This window comes from Phaenicophaeus curvirostris, chromosome 8 (genome assembly GCF_032191515.1).
Source record: "Phaenicophaeus curvirostris isolate KB17595 chromosome 8, BPBGC_Pcur_1.0, whole genome shotgun sequence".
Classification (NCBI taxonomy): Eukaryota; Metazoa; Chordata; class Aves; order Cuculiformes; family Cuculidae; genus Phaenicophaeus; species Phaenicophaeus curvirostris.
In genome coordinates this window covers 39511803-39529743 of record NC_091399.1, presented here as the reverse complement: position 1 = coordinate 39529743, position 17941 = coordinate 39511803, and the positions used below count along the sequence as shown (strand labels likewise).

At 44.6% G+C, this 17941-nt stretch overlaps 1 protein-coding gene across 1 annotated transcript in view; it reads right to left on the bottom strand.

Moving 5' to 3' along the window:
- Positions 1-6957: 6957 nt before the first annotated feature.
- LOC138723109 (serine/threonine-protein kinase TNNI3K) overlaps positions 6958-17941 on the bottom strand; it is a 79255-nt gene continuing 68271 nt past the window's right edge. The window contains exons 22-25 of the mRNA XM_069861996.1: positions 15101-15160; positions 14019-14188; positions 11551-11630; positions 6958-7165 (exon numbers count right to left, since the gene is read on the bottom strand). Of these exons, the coding sequence (XP_069718097.1) occupies positions 7089-7165; positions 11551-11630; positions 14019-14188; positions 15101-15160 (387 nt within the window). The 3' untranslated portion in view covers positions 6958-7088. The remainder of the gene's footprint in view (positions 7166-11550; positions 11631-14018; positions 14189-15100; positions 15161-17941) is intronic.

Here is a 17941-nt window from a genome sequence, read left to right as displayed (position 1 = left end):
TTAATGTAAGTTAATGTAAGATTGATATACATCAGATAGGAAATTTAAATGGGACCAAGTAATTCATGTTCCCTCCTGTACTGAAGATGGTTGCATTTGTTTGGTCAACGTGGATACCAGGAACAGCTTTGAACGAGAAAAGGAGGCAAAACCCACTAATAATAGTTATACAGTCCTCAGCAGTTTAAATGAAAGCATTGCATCAAGTGATGCTGAGCAGTGTGGTTGAAATGTGTATTCTGTGCAAGGTGTGAGCAGTTTGCTTACAAAGCATGTTTTTGACTTTTTACCATTCAACAATGGTTTGACCATTCAACAATTTCCTTTTAACCAGGGTATGTCCATAAAATCAGAGGTGGCTTATTCATTGGACCAAGACATTTTCAGTTTTGTTGAATATAAAATAAGAGCAGTAAATAGATAAACTGTGTTTGCGTACTCTACAGTTGAATAGATCTGGTATGCAAAGTAGCCAGAATTTAAATTAATGCTAATGACCTTGTTTTTGTACATATGCACACCTGCCCATTTACTTGGGTGCATAAAAACCTCTGTACCAATTTGTGTAGTTCCTTGATATTTTGCCAGTTCTTTCACTCTAAAGATCATACTTGCCAGTCAAGTAGGGCCTGGTCTGCAATATTTATCTCTGCTTTCTAACTCCATGACTAATGTTGGGCCAAATATTTGTGCCACTAAAACTGTGCCTTGCAGATCCCCATGGAAAGGAAATGCCTGCAGCCCATGAGCATGGCTGTACTCAAGCCATTTACAAATGCTTATTCATCCACATGGGTTGCACTTCCAGCATTACAGACGAACAAAGGCAGAGGGAGGAGTGCAGGCTTTTGCCATGGCAGTGATCCCCTGGAAGGGTCAGGGTTAAAACTAAGGCTGTACTCGGATAGGTCATGATCCACACAGTGCTTATTTGACACCTAACTGCTTTACTGAGTAGTGAAAATGCGAAAGAGAAGAGGTTTGATTCATTTGTTGTAGGCAAGTGCCAGCGTGATCTGCCAACCATTGCAAAATACTCATTAATAATACTCAGTCTGCAAATTGAGAGCTCTTATGGGAGAACTCTTATGGGAGCTGCAGCCACACAGGAGCCAGAGCAGCCCTATTCTGGCTGAGGGACTCGTCCCCTCTGTGCTATGGCCCTGCTAAGCTCTCCCTTTCCAGGGGTGGTTCTAAAGCATACGTTTAGTGATGACAGGGCAGGCAGCAGTGGCACTGGGGCCACTCCGGGGCAGGTAGTCCTCAAGATGGAAGGTGTCTCTGAAGCAGATTTCTCCTCTTGGTGCAGCCTCTCACCAGCTGCCAACCTACACTTCCAGTACTTACTGCTCTTTTTGTATGGATAGAAGCTTCCTTTAAAGAGATCCAGATTTTGGAACATGCTGAAGATGATTAAGTGGCAGTATGAGTTTGCAGCAGCAGTAGGAGAGCAGACTAGATCCACTTCAGCCTTCTAGAAAATAAGGCAACAGTTGGTATCAAGAGGTAGCTGAACTTCCAAGACACTCTTGGGCTCCACAAGACCTGGGACATCAGGAACGTCCCAGATGAACTATGCAGTAGTGGTTGTAAGTTATTGGAAAACTAATAATTAATTATTTAAAACACTTAAAATATTTATAAATGGCTCTTGTGCATATGACTGTAACAGTTAGGGAACTGGATCCTTTGGTTAGGGACATGCCAACTCGTACAAGTTCTCTTATTGCTCTGAAAATCCCTCACTTCAAATACTCTGGGTTTATATACTGATTAAAAAAAAATCACATTTCCCAAAGCCACTCCACAGTTTCTGGTCTCCTATCATATTAGTGGGATCATCTCTTTTCTCTCGCACTTTTTCTCTGACAGCTGTATTTACAGGAAAGAAACCCGTGAACTTTGGCCTGTGATAAGGAAATGCCCCTTTGCCCATCCCAACAGCTCTCCCCACAGAGTACGGGTTGGTTTCCCCTGCTCATACACCCCACTTTCCCTCCCTTGTTCTGCATGCTGGCAGTGCCACACACAGCTCCCTGGCACACCTGTGGGATGGCACAAGCCAGCTTTATACCTGGGACATTGCATTACTCTTCATGTCTCTGAGTCCTTTAAGGCAACTGATTCCTAAGGTGGACGGAGGACTTGAGACACTTACGGAATTGAGCTGAACTTGGCCATTTCATCTTCAGGGAACTCTAGGTGTGGCTATGAAAGATGTACTGTTCCTTCCCTTTCAAAATACAAGTATATTTGTGATCTGAAAATGGGGAAATTGGTAAGAAGCAAACCTATTGAAATCACAGAATAACCAGGTTGGAAGAGACCCACCGGATCACCGAGTCCAACCGTTCCTACCAAACACTAATGGATAATTTTATTAATTTTACAGTTTTGAAAGGCTACCCATGGTAATTTCTGCTCTTCTTCCCATGGCTAGTTAAAAATTAACTTCAAAGTGATAAAATGTAGGTGGCACTTAGGGAAAAATCAAGGTGTGCCCTTCCTCAACCCCTCTCCCGAAAAAATGCTATTTATTGAACAAAGCATATGTGAGAAAAGCAAACTATGCAACAGTCTTGCCACTGGCAAAACTCATTTTTGGCTGATCAGAAAGGCCTCTTTTAACTCCCTAAACTGCCAGGTATTCTCAGTAGCTTGTCACTGAGTACTGATGGTTGTGCCTCAAATGTATCTTTACTGATTTACACAGCTGAAGTAATTCCTTGTGACAGTCCACAGGTTAAAGAGATGCTTTTCACCTGTCGAAAAATAGCAGTTGGCCTTGTAAAGAGCCCTCTAAACTACAGCATTTTTGCCTTCAAAAACTTTTTGATTGTTTGTTGTTGTTGCTTCCATGTGTCCACTTCTGGCATTTCCAAGGAAGGGCTGAGAGATCATACCGTGCAGCTCTGGTAACAGTGAGTACACAGAGGCATTACTGCAAATGCAGTTTGCTTTCCTTGCTCTATTTTCTGCTCACTAATCCAGTTTAGTTTCTGGTTTTCAGGTACAGTGGCTGCATGTCACTGTATGATTGTTTTAAGCAAGGGAAAGAGACTTAATGCAGAGGTATTTGTAACAACAAATTCATGTTGAAACAGAAATTTAATGTTGGTACTAATTTTTTCAGATAAGATCATTAATACTTTCTGTCCTGTTGGTGTCTCATACACTGGGCAGTACAAACTCTGAGGAATGAGATCGAATCTCTGTCTGCCTCAGCATTCTTCAGCTTGGTGCCTACCTGTGCTTTGGGAGCTCTATGTGTGAAACATCTGGTCAATTAGAGAGTCACATAGGGAATTTTCATCAGCACCCTAAACGCACCTTCTCCCGTCTGCTCTGCATAGGTTTCCTCAAAACTTGCCAGTTGTTCCGATGTTGCTTTTACTTCTAGAAAGAATACAACAGATTTTCCCTAGTTGCAGAGGAATCTGGATGTTGTTTTGTCACGGTTTGCAATCATAGGATCACAGAACGGTTTGGGCTCGAAGGGATCCTTAAAGCCCACCCCGACCAGTCCCCTGCAGTGAACAGAGACATCTTCAACCAGATCAGATTGCTCAGAGCCCCGTGCAAGTCGACCCAGAATGTTACCAGGGATGGGGCATTCACCGTCTCTCTGGGCAACCTGTTCCAGTGCCCCACCACCCCTACAGTAAAAAAAAATTCTTCTTTATACCTCGTATGAATCTTCCCTTTTTTAGTTTAAAGACATTACCCCTTGTCCTGTCACAAGACGTTCTGCTAAAAAGTTTCTCCCCGTATTTCTTTTAAGCCTCCTTTAAGTACTGAAAGGCAACACACAGTAGGGTCTCCCCGGAGCCTTCTTTTCTCCCGGCTGAACAACGCCAACTCCTCAGCCTGACCTCATAGGGAAAGGTGCTTCAGCCCTCAGATCATTTTTGCGGCCTCTCGTGGACCCACTCCAAAAGGTCCATGTCTTTCCTGTGCTGAGGACTTCAGGGCAACGAGGACAGAGTTCAGCCTGTGTTGGTAATGTTGTGTTTGACTGGGAGGGTGTTAGCAGCAAGCTTGGAATTGTTTGTTAGCAATGAACTGGAATTGGCTCAGGGGACATCTCTTTCTCCCCACCGTGATTTATCTGAGGGAGGAAGAATGCTGATTTCAGTGTGTTTTACCCTCTTTTTCTGCTTTCAGGAACTAAAAATGGGAAATGATCAAGGAGGATGTTTTTAAGCAGAACAAATTCTGGCTGTTCGCATTGAGTCATGCAGATGTGCCTATTCTCAGCTCTGATGCTGCAGGGTGGGGTCCTTGTGCACAGCTGTTTCCTCTCTCATTGGCTAATGCTCTTTCAAGACTTAAGGACCACAAATTCTATAGCCATACTCCTGCTAGGTGAGGCATTTGCAACATAACAATGCTAATCATTGTTCTGAAAAGTTGTCATGATGATAGATGATCTCCTTTGATCTATGGGAAAGACTGAAGCTTCCTCTTGCTCCTTTGCATTAAAGCTCTTAAGAGAGCATTGCCCACGTTGTGACACTGACTTATTGCTAAAGCTTTGCAAAGATGGGGTGGAGAGCTCTACAGGTTTGTCCAGAGGCCTGCTCAGACCAAAGACTTACTGTCTCTGAAAGCTGTGAAAGCATCAGGAGAAGTACCCTTCCAGTGGTGAGCAGTATTTGATCCTCTGAAACACTGCACTGCAGTCAGGAGGTGAAACAAAAAAATTTACAGTCAATAATTAATTTAACTATTAAGGCAGTTATTCTTTATTCAGCGCTGGAGAAGCATCAGGATTTGTCCTCAGAGTGTTTCTGGCCAAAAGGGATTTCAGAGAACTATATATTGTTATCTTAGTTGTTAATCTTGTTTTAACACATTGCAGTTGACATTCCATCTCACCATTTACAAATCACCATTTCAGAGGCTGCACTAATGTTTTCTTCATTTTGCTGCACTGAATTCCTCAGTTTCACAATGATTAGGTGTTAAACTGAGAGGGCTATCAGGTCATGAAAACCTGGCTCAACTGCAGAGTGAAGAGGCTGCCATGGGTGTGATTTTGAGTTTATGGAGACATTTTGTAAGGATGGGAGAGTCAGAGCTTTCTGTCCGTGCTAAAAGGAAGCACAAGTGTGAGCTGGAAAGAGAGGGCTGGGCCCCTCATGCGAAGCTCAAGGTACAAATATGTTTCTGTAGGCTGGAAGAAGTGGCTCTGCCTCAACCCACAGCCCATGAGGGCACAGGGACTGGTGCCGGAGCAGGCAGTGCTGGTGCTGTCAGGGTCAGGTGCTGAGGCTCGTTGGCTCCTGCGGTCGGGAGCTGGATGGGAGGCTCGCTGAGGGCCACTTGCACCAATGGGATGTTTTTCCCAGCTGCACTTCTTATGGAGGCTGGGGAATTTGACAAAGGGTCCAACATGTCCCCTAGTGAGCTGCATCCCAGGGCCGTCTGTGTATTTATTGTATTGTTTGCATTAGCCCAGTGACTGCTCATGCAGTTGAGACCACAACTGAAACAAGGACCAAACACAGGAGAAGGTAACTGCTGGGTGCTACCAGGGGCTGACAGCAACAATTCACTTACAGTGAGATGTAGTTATTTCCCTTTCCTCCCACAGCATTTTTCAGCAAGTGAAACAAAACAAATAAAAAACCATCTCTGACCCTTGCTAAGTGAAATCTTCCCCATTTTCATCGCTTCAGGATTGTGAAAGTTATGGTGGGCATGGGAGATGTTAGTTGGGAAAGTCTACACTTTTCTAGTTCATCTGTGTCACACTGCAGGATGCCTCATCAAAGACCTCGGTTCAGGGATCATAGTTCTAAGAGACCAACATCCTGAAAAGTATCCGCAGAGTAACACGTGGCAGCACTGGTTTGCACCTGGCCAATACGACAGTTGTGTCTTTGAATCCAGGTAGGGAATAATATTACAGCAGGATTGCTTGCAGTTAGTTTTTTTTCTAATTTGAGAAAAGATTACAGAAAATAGCAGTACAATTAACTGTAATTGCTTCAAAGAGGAGAGTTTGAGTTCCCCCCAGCCCTTTTTATATTCTTTTTACTTTCTAGAGATCAGCTTTGCTGCTGCAAAGCCTGGTCATTTTCTCACAGCCCTTGGAGCTCAGCTTGTGCCTAATGGCCTCCTGCTGCAGGTTTGCTTTGAGTCAAAACCGCAGCTTTGCACTACGTTAAGACTGTCACATCTGTGATGCAATTCTACCTGTCTGCATTGAACATTTATGGACCAGGATTTAGTTTTGCATATTTTCCTTCTGGTTAAAAGTTTGGTTTGCAGTAACTGTGCTGCGCTTTTTTTTTGTGAGGAAATGACTGAATGAAAGCTTACACTCTTCAGGGAAAACAATCACTCAAACCAAAACAAGAAAGTGGATAAGAAAACACAAATGTCTGGAAGAATACAGTTAAAACAGCCATCCAAACATCTCTTTATTTTCAGCAAGCAGGAAAGCTTCCACAGATCAGGGCTCTGAAGAGCTGTAGCCATGGGCTGCTGTGCTGGGGAGCTGCCTGAGCCCGTGGTGCAGAAAATGAGACATGGGACACAACTGGGACTTCAGGGAACTCACAAAAGAAAGTCGAGCTATTCAGAAGCTGGGAGCAGGAACAGCTTTGCCTCCACAGCAGCCTGGATAGTGGTGGGGAGCAACAGGTTGCTCCTCTTCTTGATGTATCTGGGCTGGCAGCTGTCTGGCACCCACCAGTCAGGAGGTGCCGATAGCCCCACGCCTTCGTGCTGTCCAAGGTAGCAGCACCTTGCCTCAGAGCTCTGAAACTATAATAGATGCATTTTAATTTCATCTCATCATATTATTAATGCTCCAGATGTAAGTGCAGCATTCCTTGTGGACGTCCGCTTTGTTAAAGAACATATGCGCACCGCCAAAAAACCCCACACCCTCAAGCAGGAAAGCAGAGAAAGGTGCTAGAGCAGAAGATATAACAGATATATATTTGCCGTGAATGAATAAAGCTGTTCAGTTTAGGAACACTTGGTGTTACACAGGGTGCCCAGGAGCCAGGATTATTGAAGAGAACTGTTACTTCTGGTTGGTGGCAAGTCTCTCCGCAGGTGGAGGGCTGAGGCTTTCAGCTGCTTTCTTCAAAGCTGCCACTGCTGCTGCAGGAATGGAATCTCATGGTACTCATGGGATCTGACACGTAGCCTGCAAGATGCAGAGAGAAGTTTATGTGTGGCTCCACGTAACAGTGATTCCTCCTCACACTTTCCTGCACTGAGAATGTCAATGAAATAATGGGCACATAATTTTGAGATAAATAGGCACAGATCATGCTGATACCTTGTTACTGTCTGCAGATTTCCATCACCTGCTGAGAGAAAATTTCAATTGCAAGCAAATAGGCCCTGTCCTTCATGCAGTGAACTCATAAGGACAAGTGCAAAGCAACTTTGGTGGCTGAAATAAAAACATGAAGCTCAATGTTTTAATAACACAGTGGAAGTTTGCCATTAAAAGAAATACCTTTATACCCTTTCAGCTAGAGCTTCAAAGAGCTCGAAATAAATAGTCTGATAAGTGTCCTTAAAATATTTTGAATCTTAACGCTACAAAACAGAAAGCAGCTGCTCTTGCCAGCGCTGTATTTGGAATGAGCTGCTCCAACAATGTCAAAGAAACCATTTTTCCCTTTACACAGTGTCATCAATCTCATGTTTCACATTTTACTGTACAAGCATTAAAAATCCACAAGCGCCAACTCAAATATCTTGATAACTGGACATTGTACAGAGATATTCAGATGCTTGGGAAACAAGAGAACAGAGAAGCTAGAACAGAAAAACTTTCTGGGTCACAAGGTGGGGCTGGAGAAGGGTTAGAAAACATTGGTAAGGCTCCTGCATGCCAAATTCCTGCTGCCAAACAGAAAAGACACATAGCCACACAAAATTAAGACTCTGGTAATTACAGCAGAACTGGCCATGGCATCCCTAAACTGTGATCAAGCAACCTTGGTTTATCTCCTAATCATGACACACTATGCTTTGAAGTGTGGCAGAAATCTCACGTATGTACTAGATGTCCCGTGCCTCAATGTTCTTGCCCATGCTGGATGTGCCCTGAATATTGGGAGGTGAAGGCAGCATGTGTCATCGCTGAAGCCAAAGCTATGGGGCAGCACTGTGTACATGAGGAACGACAGTCTGTGCCATCACAAGAGCAGGACATACGTTTGAGCTATGATGACAATACTTTGCACTGTGCCATGGTACATGGGTCACACTGGGTGGGAGACCATCCATTGCTCCCCTGCCACTTCCATTTGCCTTCCTGCTGCCACACGGTGGGGAACCTTCTCTTTAATACATGCTTTCATGTGTCCAGCCCCCTTGACCACATCCTGTGTGGATTTTTCCCCCCTTGCAGTGCCTGAGAGTTTCCTATCAGTCAGAATCAAGAGCGTGGGGATGCTTGGCTTCGATCCCAGGGTTCCTGTCTTCCCTGCCAAGGAAGACAGGTGCCCTTTCCCGGTGCCAAGAGGGATGATGCTGTGTTACGCCACAGCCTGGGATTGCCCTGTTGCACAACTACTCAGTGAGTACAGACACTTCCCTGCCTGCAGGACAGCCTCTGTGCCACAAGCCTTGCCAGGGCCTTCTCTGCAGCCAGGAAACTCTGGTAACTGTTGCAGCAGCATGATGAGCTCATCTGCCAGCATCTGAGAGGTGCAGTGAGCAAGGCGGAAAGTAAAGTAAAAATTAAACTCTGTGTTTACATCAGTCTTAGATTTTAGAGGATAAACAGTTTTCTTTGGGCAGCATGCATCTGCCCTATGTGATTTCACTGCTTGCCTGGTACTGTTTAACTCACAATTTGTGATGCTTCCCATGAAGAGCAGGTGCTTTGCTTTCTCTGAAGTCATGGCTGTGTTTACTTGTGGAATTTCTATTTTCAGATACACTTAATGAAGAAAATTGTTCACTATCACGAAGGCTCTTGCAGAAACAGAAGCAGAGTGCTTAGGGGTCTTTTACTGAGAAAGAAAAAAAGTGAATGTATTCTCTACTGTTTATGGACTGCAAGTGCAAACGAGGATAATGGAAAACATTGCGCAAAAAGCAAGTAGAGGAAAAAAGATAAAAATGGACATGAATGGGGAAAGACAGCTGTGAAATCAGTTTATGTGGCATAAATAACGGGTGCAAATATTTGCAGTCATTAGATCAGGCACTCTAATAAAAGGGGCTCAGAGTTTTGTCTTCTGGTGTGCTGCTCTGCATGGCACTGGCTTGATCACTCTAACAAGATCTTGAAGACTGGGATGTAGTCAGAGCAAGTGATGGCTGGGCGGCAGAGTACTGTCGTGGGCCTCCAAAGCAGCTGAGGCTGGTCTTGGCAACAAGGTATGGTGATTCAGCTGCTTCTTGAGTTATTAATACATATCCTAGAGACACTGTAGGACCCAACTTTGAGATGCATGAGCCTGCTTAAATGGAGCATGTGGCAAGGAGTGGCTTTTCACTCCTGCTGTGTTTAGCAGGCAGGATCTCCACTTTCCTCTGTACCAGTCTGCATTTTTCCATTGTTAGCTGAGTTAGCACAAGGCTCAGCTTGACCACCTCTTGGCTGTGATCAAGCTATGCTGCACCACAGGTCTGCTATCCTGACCTGGAACGTGGAAATCTGGCTGGGGCCACCTTCCTTCCCGTGGACATGCTTTGGTTCCCTTTTATGGAAACTATGATTCAAAGAACAGGTACATTTGAAAATACATCTCGAGGTTCCATGAGTGGAGTCTGAAATCACTTCTTAAATGCAGCCATGGAGAGTCTTTTCTCCACTTCATTCCCTTGTGTCCCTTTTAAATACAGACCTGAGGAACCCTCTCCAGTTTTGCCTGGATGGTCCTACTTTATGAGTTCACTAAATATTTCTGATTTGTTCTTGTTTTCTTCCTCCTCAAGCTTTCTAGTTTCCGGGTACCTGATAAAAGTTGTGTCCCAAGGGAATCCACATACAGCAAATAATAACAAAATTTTTGTTCTTTTTTCAGCTTTGAATGTTGTTGCCTCACTACTTGTTATGACAGCAACGCTGATGTTAGTGTTGTACTCGGTAAATATTTGCATGACCGGGTTTTCTTTTTTTCCTCACCCAATGTGCTCAGTTTAGAGGAGGGGAGGGAGTGTAAGAGTCATGCTGAGGGCTGTGAAAAGTGGCAAAGATCACGAGCTTCTGAGATATGCCTCAGGCAGAACAGAATACTGTGTTTTCCTGGTGAGAAAACAGGTAGGAAAGTGTCAGAAAAGAGAGCAGGTGCCAGGAGTGGGGTCAGAAAGCCCCAGGGCAGGGGACAGCAACACCGTAAAGTCAATGGATCCATTCAACACAGTTGCCATTTGAACATGCATAAAAATGTCTGTGAGCATAAAGCATACAGAAGAAAACCCGATGTTTTCCTCGTGCATACTTAGCAAGTGTGCCTCACAGAAACAAACTTAACGTAGCATGGAACACCTCTGCTCTCAGCAGAGAGACCTTCCTGTTGGGCATTGACCAGCAGTGACTGTGGTGTATGCCTCTACTTAGGAGTCCATGTTGTCTGTCAGAACCCAGTCTCACTCCTTGGTACAGAAGATGTTGATACGGTGCTCTGTCATGTCAGCCTCATGGCTCCTGCCAGTTTTGTTTGCCTCCTTTTGTCATCACATCTCCAAGTCTGATATAAACATTTATGAAAACCCCTCTACCTAGCATTCAGAGCAGAAATGACTGGCACAAGCAGTGCCAAAGCCTTGATTCCTGCCTGCTCGCTGGTGCTTTTGTTAGAGTGTGTCAGAATTATGGAATCACAGAATCATTTAGGTTGGAAAAGGCCTTTAAGATCATTAAGTCCAACTGTAAACCTAACACTGGCATCTCCACCACTAAACCATGTCCCTAAAAGCCACATCAACACGTCACCTCCAGGGATGGTGAATTTGGGTTTGCATCTGCTGTGTCCAGGTGTACTGCTGTGCTCTGGGATAGTGATCCCTCTAGCAATGGTTTCAGAAAACATCTCTTGGATTTTCACACTTGTACTGGGTGGGGGGAAGGAGATCTAGGATATCTGCGTGGCTCTGGGCAAATGGTGTTAGCACAGTCTGTGGTGCTGCCACCAGGCAAAGGTGATGATGTGTGCTGTGCTGTTGTTTGTTCAGCAAACACAGCAGCCTCTGTGACTAGCCCTGGTCACATGTCAGGGCTGAAATGCGGAGGTGACATGGCCCTGGAGCAGCTGAGGACATTCGGGCAAAGAGATCAGCTGGTACTGGCAGCAGGAGCAGCACCGTGGGACAGCAGCGGGAGGCTTTCCAAAAATCACATGCTCAGCAGGTGTAGTCCCACTGTAGTATTGTGGCCTGGAAGGTGAATGAGCTGGGGTCTGCTTCTGCTTCACGCCTTCAGATAAAGCCTGTAACACCCTGACAAGCACATACTGAAAGTGGCTTCATGCCAGCCACCAGGTCCTTCTAGGATGCATCAGCTGAGTCTGGTACAAGCAAAGATTGGCATGAAGGTTAGATTGAGAGTCTGCATTTACTCACCATTTTTGTCAATTGGTGGGTACTGGAAGTTTCTTCTCATATCATCCAAAGACGGACCCTGAGAAGGGTGTTGGCCAGTGCTGCAAATGAAATCGGAGGTGTCAGTTTAGATAAGACTGATAAAGGTCACATCTCCAGACCATGAGACCTTTTTCCACAGAATTGGAAGGAAAAGGCAGCAACATGAAATGTATCAACCTGATGCCCAGCCATTGGCATTTGCAGTAAACAAAAGCCAAGAAAAAGTTGTGAAGCGAGAACATGAATCGCATGCTTACATTTCATCCATTCTCAAAGTAGCTTCCCTCAAACACACTGTTTGGGGCTTCACAATTATCTGCACGTTACTATTTTAGAAGCGACTCTAGGCATCAATCTAGGATCATTGTAATTTATTTGGTGCATCAATGCTAACAGATTCCCACAAATTAGTTTCACTGGGAAAGAATAGTACTGAATTTTCTTCCCATCATTGACCAAAACCATTGTCCTGCCAACACATTGTTTATTCCTGATCCTAAGGAGCTATCACGTACAGGACTGCCCTCTGCCAGCCCTTCTCAGATTACTGATGGACCGAAACCAAGCACACACAAACCCAAGAAGCCCAAATTGTTCTTCTTTAGTCCTTAGTCCATTTATTTCCAATGAGCTGTTAAAAGGACAAGGCAATGGTTACAGTGATGCTGCCAACAGCACAGGGAAGCCGTGCAGCCCATAGAGGTGCTTCAGGACAGTTTTGATACGAAGGAGAGCTCAGATCTATCAGACCGTATCTGATACTTGAGTGGAGGACTGAAAAGGACCTTCTGGATTTAAGTACTTCATGAGAATAACAGCTCAGTGCTGTGCTTTAAAAAGAGGTTCTTTCCTTTGGCCTACCTTCGTGGAGTGTGCTTGAGAAGGCTTTTAATTGAAAATACCACTTGCCACAGTTCTCAGGCTTTGACACTTTTCGTGGTCCAAGTAGAAGGCACAGTACTAAATAGAACTTTATATCAACTTAATTAGATGCTGTGGATATATATAACTCCCCCAAAGGTCTGTTACCACTAGACTATCTAAACTTAATGGGTGTATTCATGGCTTCTGGCTTTTATTGAGGAGAGACTAAGGCAGCCTTTTCGTTGTCTGTCTGTGCAGGTTTGGGAGGATATAGGACTAGGTTTACTGAATTACACTACTGCAAAGTGACATGCTATCAGCTTCACTTACTCTTCAAGTTTTTTTCTCTGGAAAAACTGATCAATCTAGCTTTTCAACCTGTAAAGTGAAGTCATGAAGTGGAAAGGGCAGTTCAGTGAATTGTCCATGCAGCAGAACATGAAACATTGATACCAGCTGGCAACAGCAGGACACAGACTGGTTGTTTCAGGCTCTCTTGGGACACAATTATTACTCTACCACCGATGCAAGAGCTGGGAGGCACAGGATAGGTCTGTGCCACTGAATTTCCCAGCTTCTTTAAGACACATCTTTAAGAAGGATGGATGGATTCATGTTCCCTATAGAGATGCTGCTTGTCGATGCCTGGACAGACAGTATGACGTGTGAGAGGAGGTAGGAGAGCTGCCTGGCAGGCTGGAGATAGTTTAATGTGGATCAGGCATATCCTGAAGGAGCAGGCAAAGCTTCCTCCAGCTCAGCTGATGCCTCTGGAATATTGTTTCTACCCACCTTTCACTATCCCACCCACCTCCACAATGCTCCTGACTTCCCTCTCACTGGACCACTCACCTCTTTCCCTAATTCTTTCTGCTGTTACTCCTCTGCATTGCAGGGCTTCTCCACCACCCATCCACATATCCACTCCCCTGACCTCTTGCCCACCTTTCTGGAAATGGAAAGCCCTTTGAGGATTGACCTGCAATGGTATGGATCATGTATACATTTACTGTACCACTTGCATTATTGAAGGTCATCCATTATTAAGGACAAGAAGCACTTCTTCAGGCAGAGGAAAATAATAAGGTCTATTTTGTGAAAACACTATATAGTCAGAGACTGAAGCAATAAAACAGTGAATGACTGTCCTCTCGGATAGGCAGTCATCGGTCTGCTGTTTCACATGATAAAACAGTGGTACTGCATATAGAGCTCATATACAGTAGGACTTGACTGTCTGCTATTTTTATGTTACTCATAGTAAAAAATGAAAATTCTTAGCTGTTTTCTTGGCAGTCGGATGGCTCACACAGCATTCAGATAATCCAAATGCCATGTGCTACAGCAGTTACAGGAGAGGACAAGACTGCAGAAGTGCTTTTCTTCGCTGGCTCTGGCAGTGGATCAGCCCCAGGGTGTGTTTCTGCTGCTAGCTTCCCATGCAGCCACATCCCCCAGCTGGCCACAATCCCTGCTGCAGGGGCTTTCTGTTGGTGGCACATGAGCTATGCAGTCTTGGGGAGGACTCTTTCTGTCCCTTTCCGAATCATGCTCTCCTTAGCCCTACCATGACTGGTACATACCTCTGCGACCAGACAGCATAAGCTCGTGCATTCAAGGCATATTCCAACTCAAACCGACTACGCAGTGCTGCAACGTGGCTACGGCCAGGACCTCCTCGTGCCACAAGACAGTCTGAAGATGAAGAGGGAGACAGAGAACCGCTGCTGTTGCTGGAAGCTGGAGACATTAACTAGATTTTTAAAAAAAGGCACTGTTATTACATAGAATTATAGAATGGTTTGAGTTGGAAGAGATTGAGAAGATCATCCAGTTCCAGCGTCACTGCCATGTCCAGGGACACCACCCATTAGATCAGGCTGCCCAAGGCCCCATCCAGCCTGGCCTTGAACACCTCCAGGGATGGGACAGCCACAGCTTCCCTGGGAACCTGTGCCAGCACCTCACCACTCTCAATGTGAAGAATTTCTTCTTAAAGTCTGTCTTCCCCCCTCCAAATTAAAGCCGTTCCCCCTCGGCCTATCACTACATGCCCTTGTAAAATGTCCCTCCCTATCTTTCTTGTATGTCTCCTTTAGGTACTGGAAGGCTATTATATGGTGTCTTCGGAGCCTTCTCTACTCGAGGCTGAACAACCCCAGTTCTCTCAGCCTGTCCTCATAGCAGAGGTGCTCCAGCCCTCTGATCATCTTTGAAGCCCTCCTCTGGACTTGTTCCAGCAGTTCCATATCCTTCTTATATTGGGGATTCCAGAACTAGACACAGTACTCCAAGTGGGGTCTCACAAGAGTGGAATAGAGGGCAGAATCACCTCCCTTGGCCTACTGGCCACACTTCTTTTGATGTGGCCCAGGATATGATTGGCCTTCTGGGCTGTGAGCGTGCATAGACACCTCATGTCGAGCTCCTCATTCAGTGTATACCTCTGAGTAGCTCCTGATGCTCCCAGCAACATCTCGTCCTTGCCTCCCATATAAACCTTATTGACTACATGCCTTATAAACATAATGCATTGGCTAATAATAGGACAAAGCAGCACAAGCAGCTTGCAGGCTCCAAAGCCACTGCTTTCCTCAGCTGCTGCTGCTCTCCTCACTTGTAGTCCCAGCCACACAGCACACACGCAGACACTGCAGTGTCTTACCTCAATATTGCACAGACATTCTTCTAGTTTGGTGACTACTTCTGAAAATTCTGGTCTTCCCTGTGAACACAACAGGAAAGGCACAGCTGTGTTAATAACAGAAGTGGGGCATATCTGCAGTGATTAAACTGACTCACAGGTAGGCGATGAGTCACAGCTCCCCTCCATTTCCCTTTCTCTGAATTTCATAGCATTGCCTTCAGTTTGCTCGGGAATCTGATGGGAATTGCAAGTTCAGTACTAGGCTACAAAACTAAAACGTGTGCATATAACAACTCTAACTGCATTTTTATTCTCTTCTGTAACAATTAGAATTTAGCTAATAATGAGTAGACCATGAGAATACAAAAATGCTAACAATAAATTATTGGCTCTACTTATACATCATATAATCTTCCTCTTTTCCCATGAAGAAGACTTTGAGCACAGCAAGAGCTATGAAGAGCAGTGGACAAGCTCCTGACCGACACTTGCACTTACAACTGCCCTCCTCCTTCTCTTGTGTGTGTACTGGCATCGCTCCATGGGCACCGCTCTACGCGCTGTTCCCCCAGGTTGCTCAACCCATTCCCGGACATGTCTCCAACTCTGTGAGCTTTATGTGGCACAAGAGTTTGTGGAGGCCATGCTAGGGACAGGATCAGGTATCTGAGGGGAATAGTAAATAAATCTCCTTCTTACTATTTCTGGTCAATGTTCTGTTGCAGTTTAGAACACGGCCTTCCCAGGGAAATCTGGGCTTAATGAAAGCATTTCACACAATAGTATTTGACAGAGAGGTACTGTAAATAGCTTAATTAAATAACTGTTAAACAAGCTCCTCATTACCATTGCCACATCATCCTTAACAAAATTGCTCACAAGAGGTAGGCATATTTTAAGAGCTTTAGGACAAAGTCCTGCAGCCCTCACGTCTACAGGTGACAGCAAAGAGATAATATACACAAATAAGACTTCAGGTTTTAGCCCTCTGTGAGAAAGTATAGCAACACAATGGGTGTTAAATTCCTTTCTTTATCAAAATGATAAGAAAGAAAATAATCAGTCCATTTTAAGTTCCATAGACTTGTCCTTGTCTGCAGTTACACTGGAAAAGGAGAGAGGAAAGGATGTTTACTGGTGTCATCAGCAGTGTCCTGCATGATATATTCTCCCTGTGGTTGTGGCTGAAGGCAGTGAGACAGTCCACATTCCTCTGCTGCCCCGGCCAGCATATCTCTGGTGGAGCTGCAGTGTTGCTTCTTGTGTGTCCCTGCAGGCCAGCTGTGGTGGGCTGGCTGGTGAAGAAGAGCTGTGATGAGCTGGGCTGCAGAAACCCGGGGCACAGACCTCAGCCCATTCGTCCTAACTTTTCCTACTGGCCTTTCTGCGAAGGATGAGCTGTCAGAGAGGGGAATTTCACCAACATTTGACAGTCCCCTGGATGCTTCCCTTCTCAGCTGGTCTATAAAGCCTTCTGCTCTTCTGACTGCTTTAATCTTTCTGCTGCACAATGCCAACAGCCACATTGAAATGCTCCACTTGAAAAAGCCCCTTGGAAAGACACTGTTCCCACAAGAATCTCAGGCTCCAGGAAGCACCGCTCCAAGTAACTTATGCCTAGGGAAACACTGGGGAAAATTACCATGGCAAAACCCATCCTCTGAACAGAGTCCTTCACAGGAACAAGGAGTCCTCAGAGTTGGCCCTTCTTTAGCTGAGTGAAGACCAGTGGAAAGAAGGGAGATCTCACCAAGTGACTGGACAGAAACTCAGAAACTTTTTTTGTGAGATGATTTCAGTAGTTCCTTTTATAAAGAACTATGTTACAGAGCAGTATATGAGCACATTAGAGTATCCCTGAGCTCTAGTCTATAAAATATTCAAGAAATGCTGCATTTATTGCACGTGATAAGCTCTATCACCTTCAATGGAACTTGATCAGAGCCCATCAGAGCCCATGGAAGAACTGACTGTAACATAAGAGTTGTACTTAATAAAAGTAAAACAATGTTTATTTACTATATGGAACTAAGCCCCAGGTACTCTAAAGCTTACAAATGAAAACAGCTACTGCAAAACTCTGCATAAGAGACACTATCTAATTTTCTGGTTGTCAGTATGCCTTTGGAAGCAACTGCTGCCAAAAGTTTCTGGAAAGCAGATGTTCTAGTACCTGATAAATCATAAGAATGACATGACAGATGGGAGCTAGTTTTCAGTTGGGATGATCCTTGAATGAAATTAAAGGCAAAGAAAAGATACATTTTCACATTCGGAATCATTTCATAGACATCCAGTAAAATCCATGCAGATATGCTCCATTTTCTATCACTCTGTATTTTTTTTTTTTTTCAGTTTTTACTGGGTCTCAGCAAGGATTCACAGGTCAGAAGGTTTGCTCAATTTAAAAAAATAGCATACGGTCCATCCTCTTGAATGGTATGCCCAGGAGCCATCACTGTGTTGAGGGTTATTATAGACACCAGAGAGCTAAGAGAGACGCTGAAAGAACTGATCATTAATCTCTTTGATGAATTTACATCAGTACTGCAGATTTGTGTTGGTGGTTTGGGTAGGCTGTTGGTTGCACAACAAACCTTCCATGATGAGAGGGTGATAACACTACTTTATTTTTCTCTATGCAGTGGCCCTCCAGAGACTATTCCAAGGCTCCCAAAAATAACTCAAAACCTTTGTTACCAAGAATGGTAGCAAAACACCTTTAATACAGATCATTTTAAAAAGTTTTAGCCCACATCCTGTGTAAAGTTCAATCCATCCACTGGCTGGTTGAACTATCAATTGCCTTATGATTCTGACACACAATTCTAAAACATTAGCAAGATTAAATGATGTTGG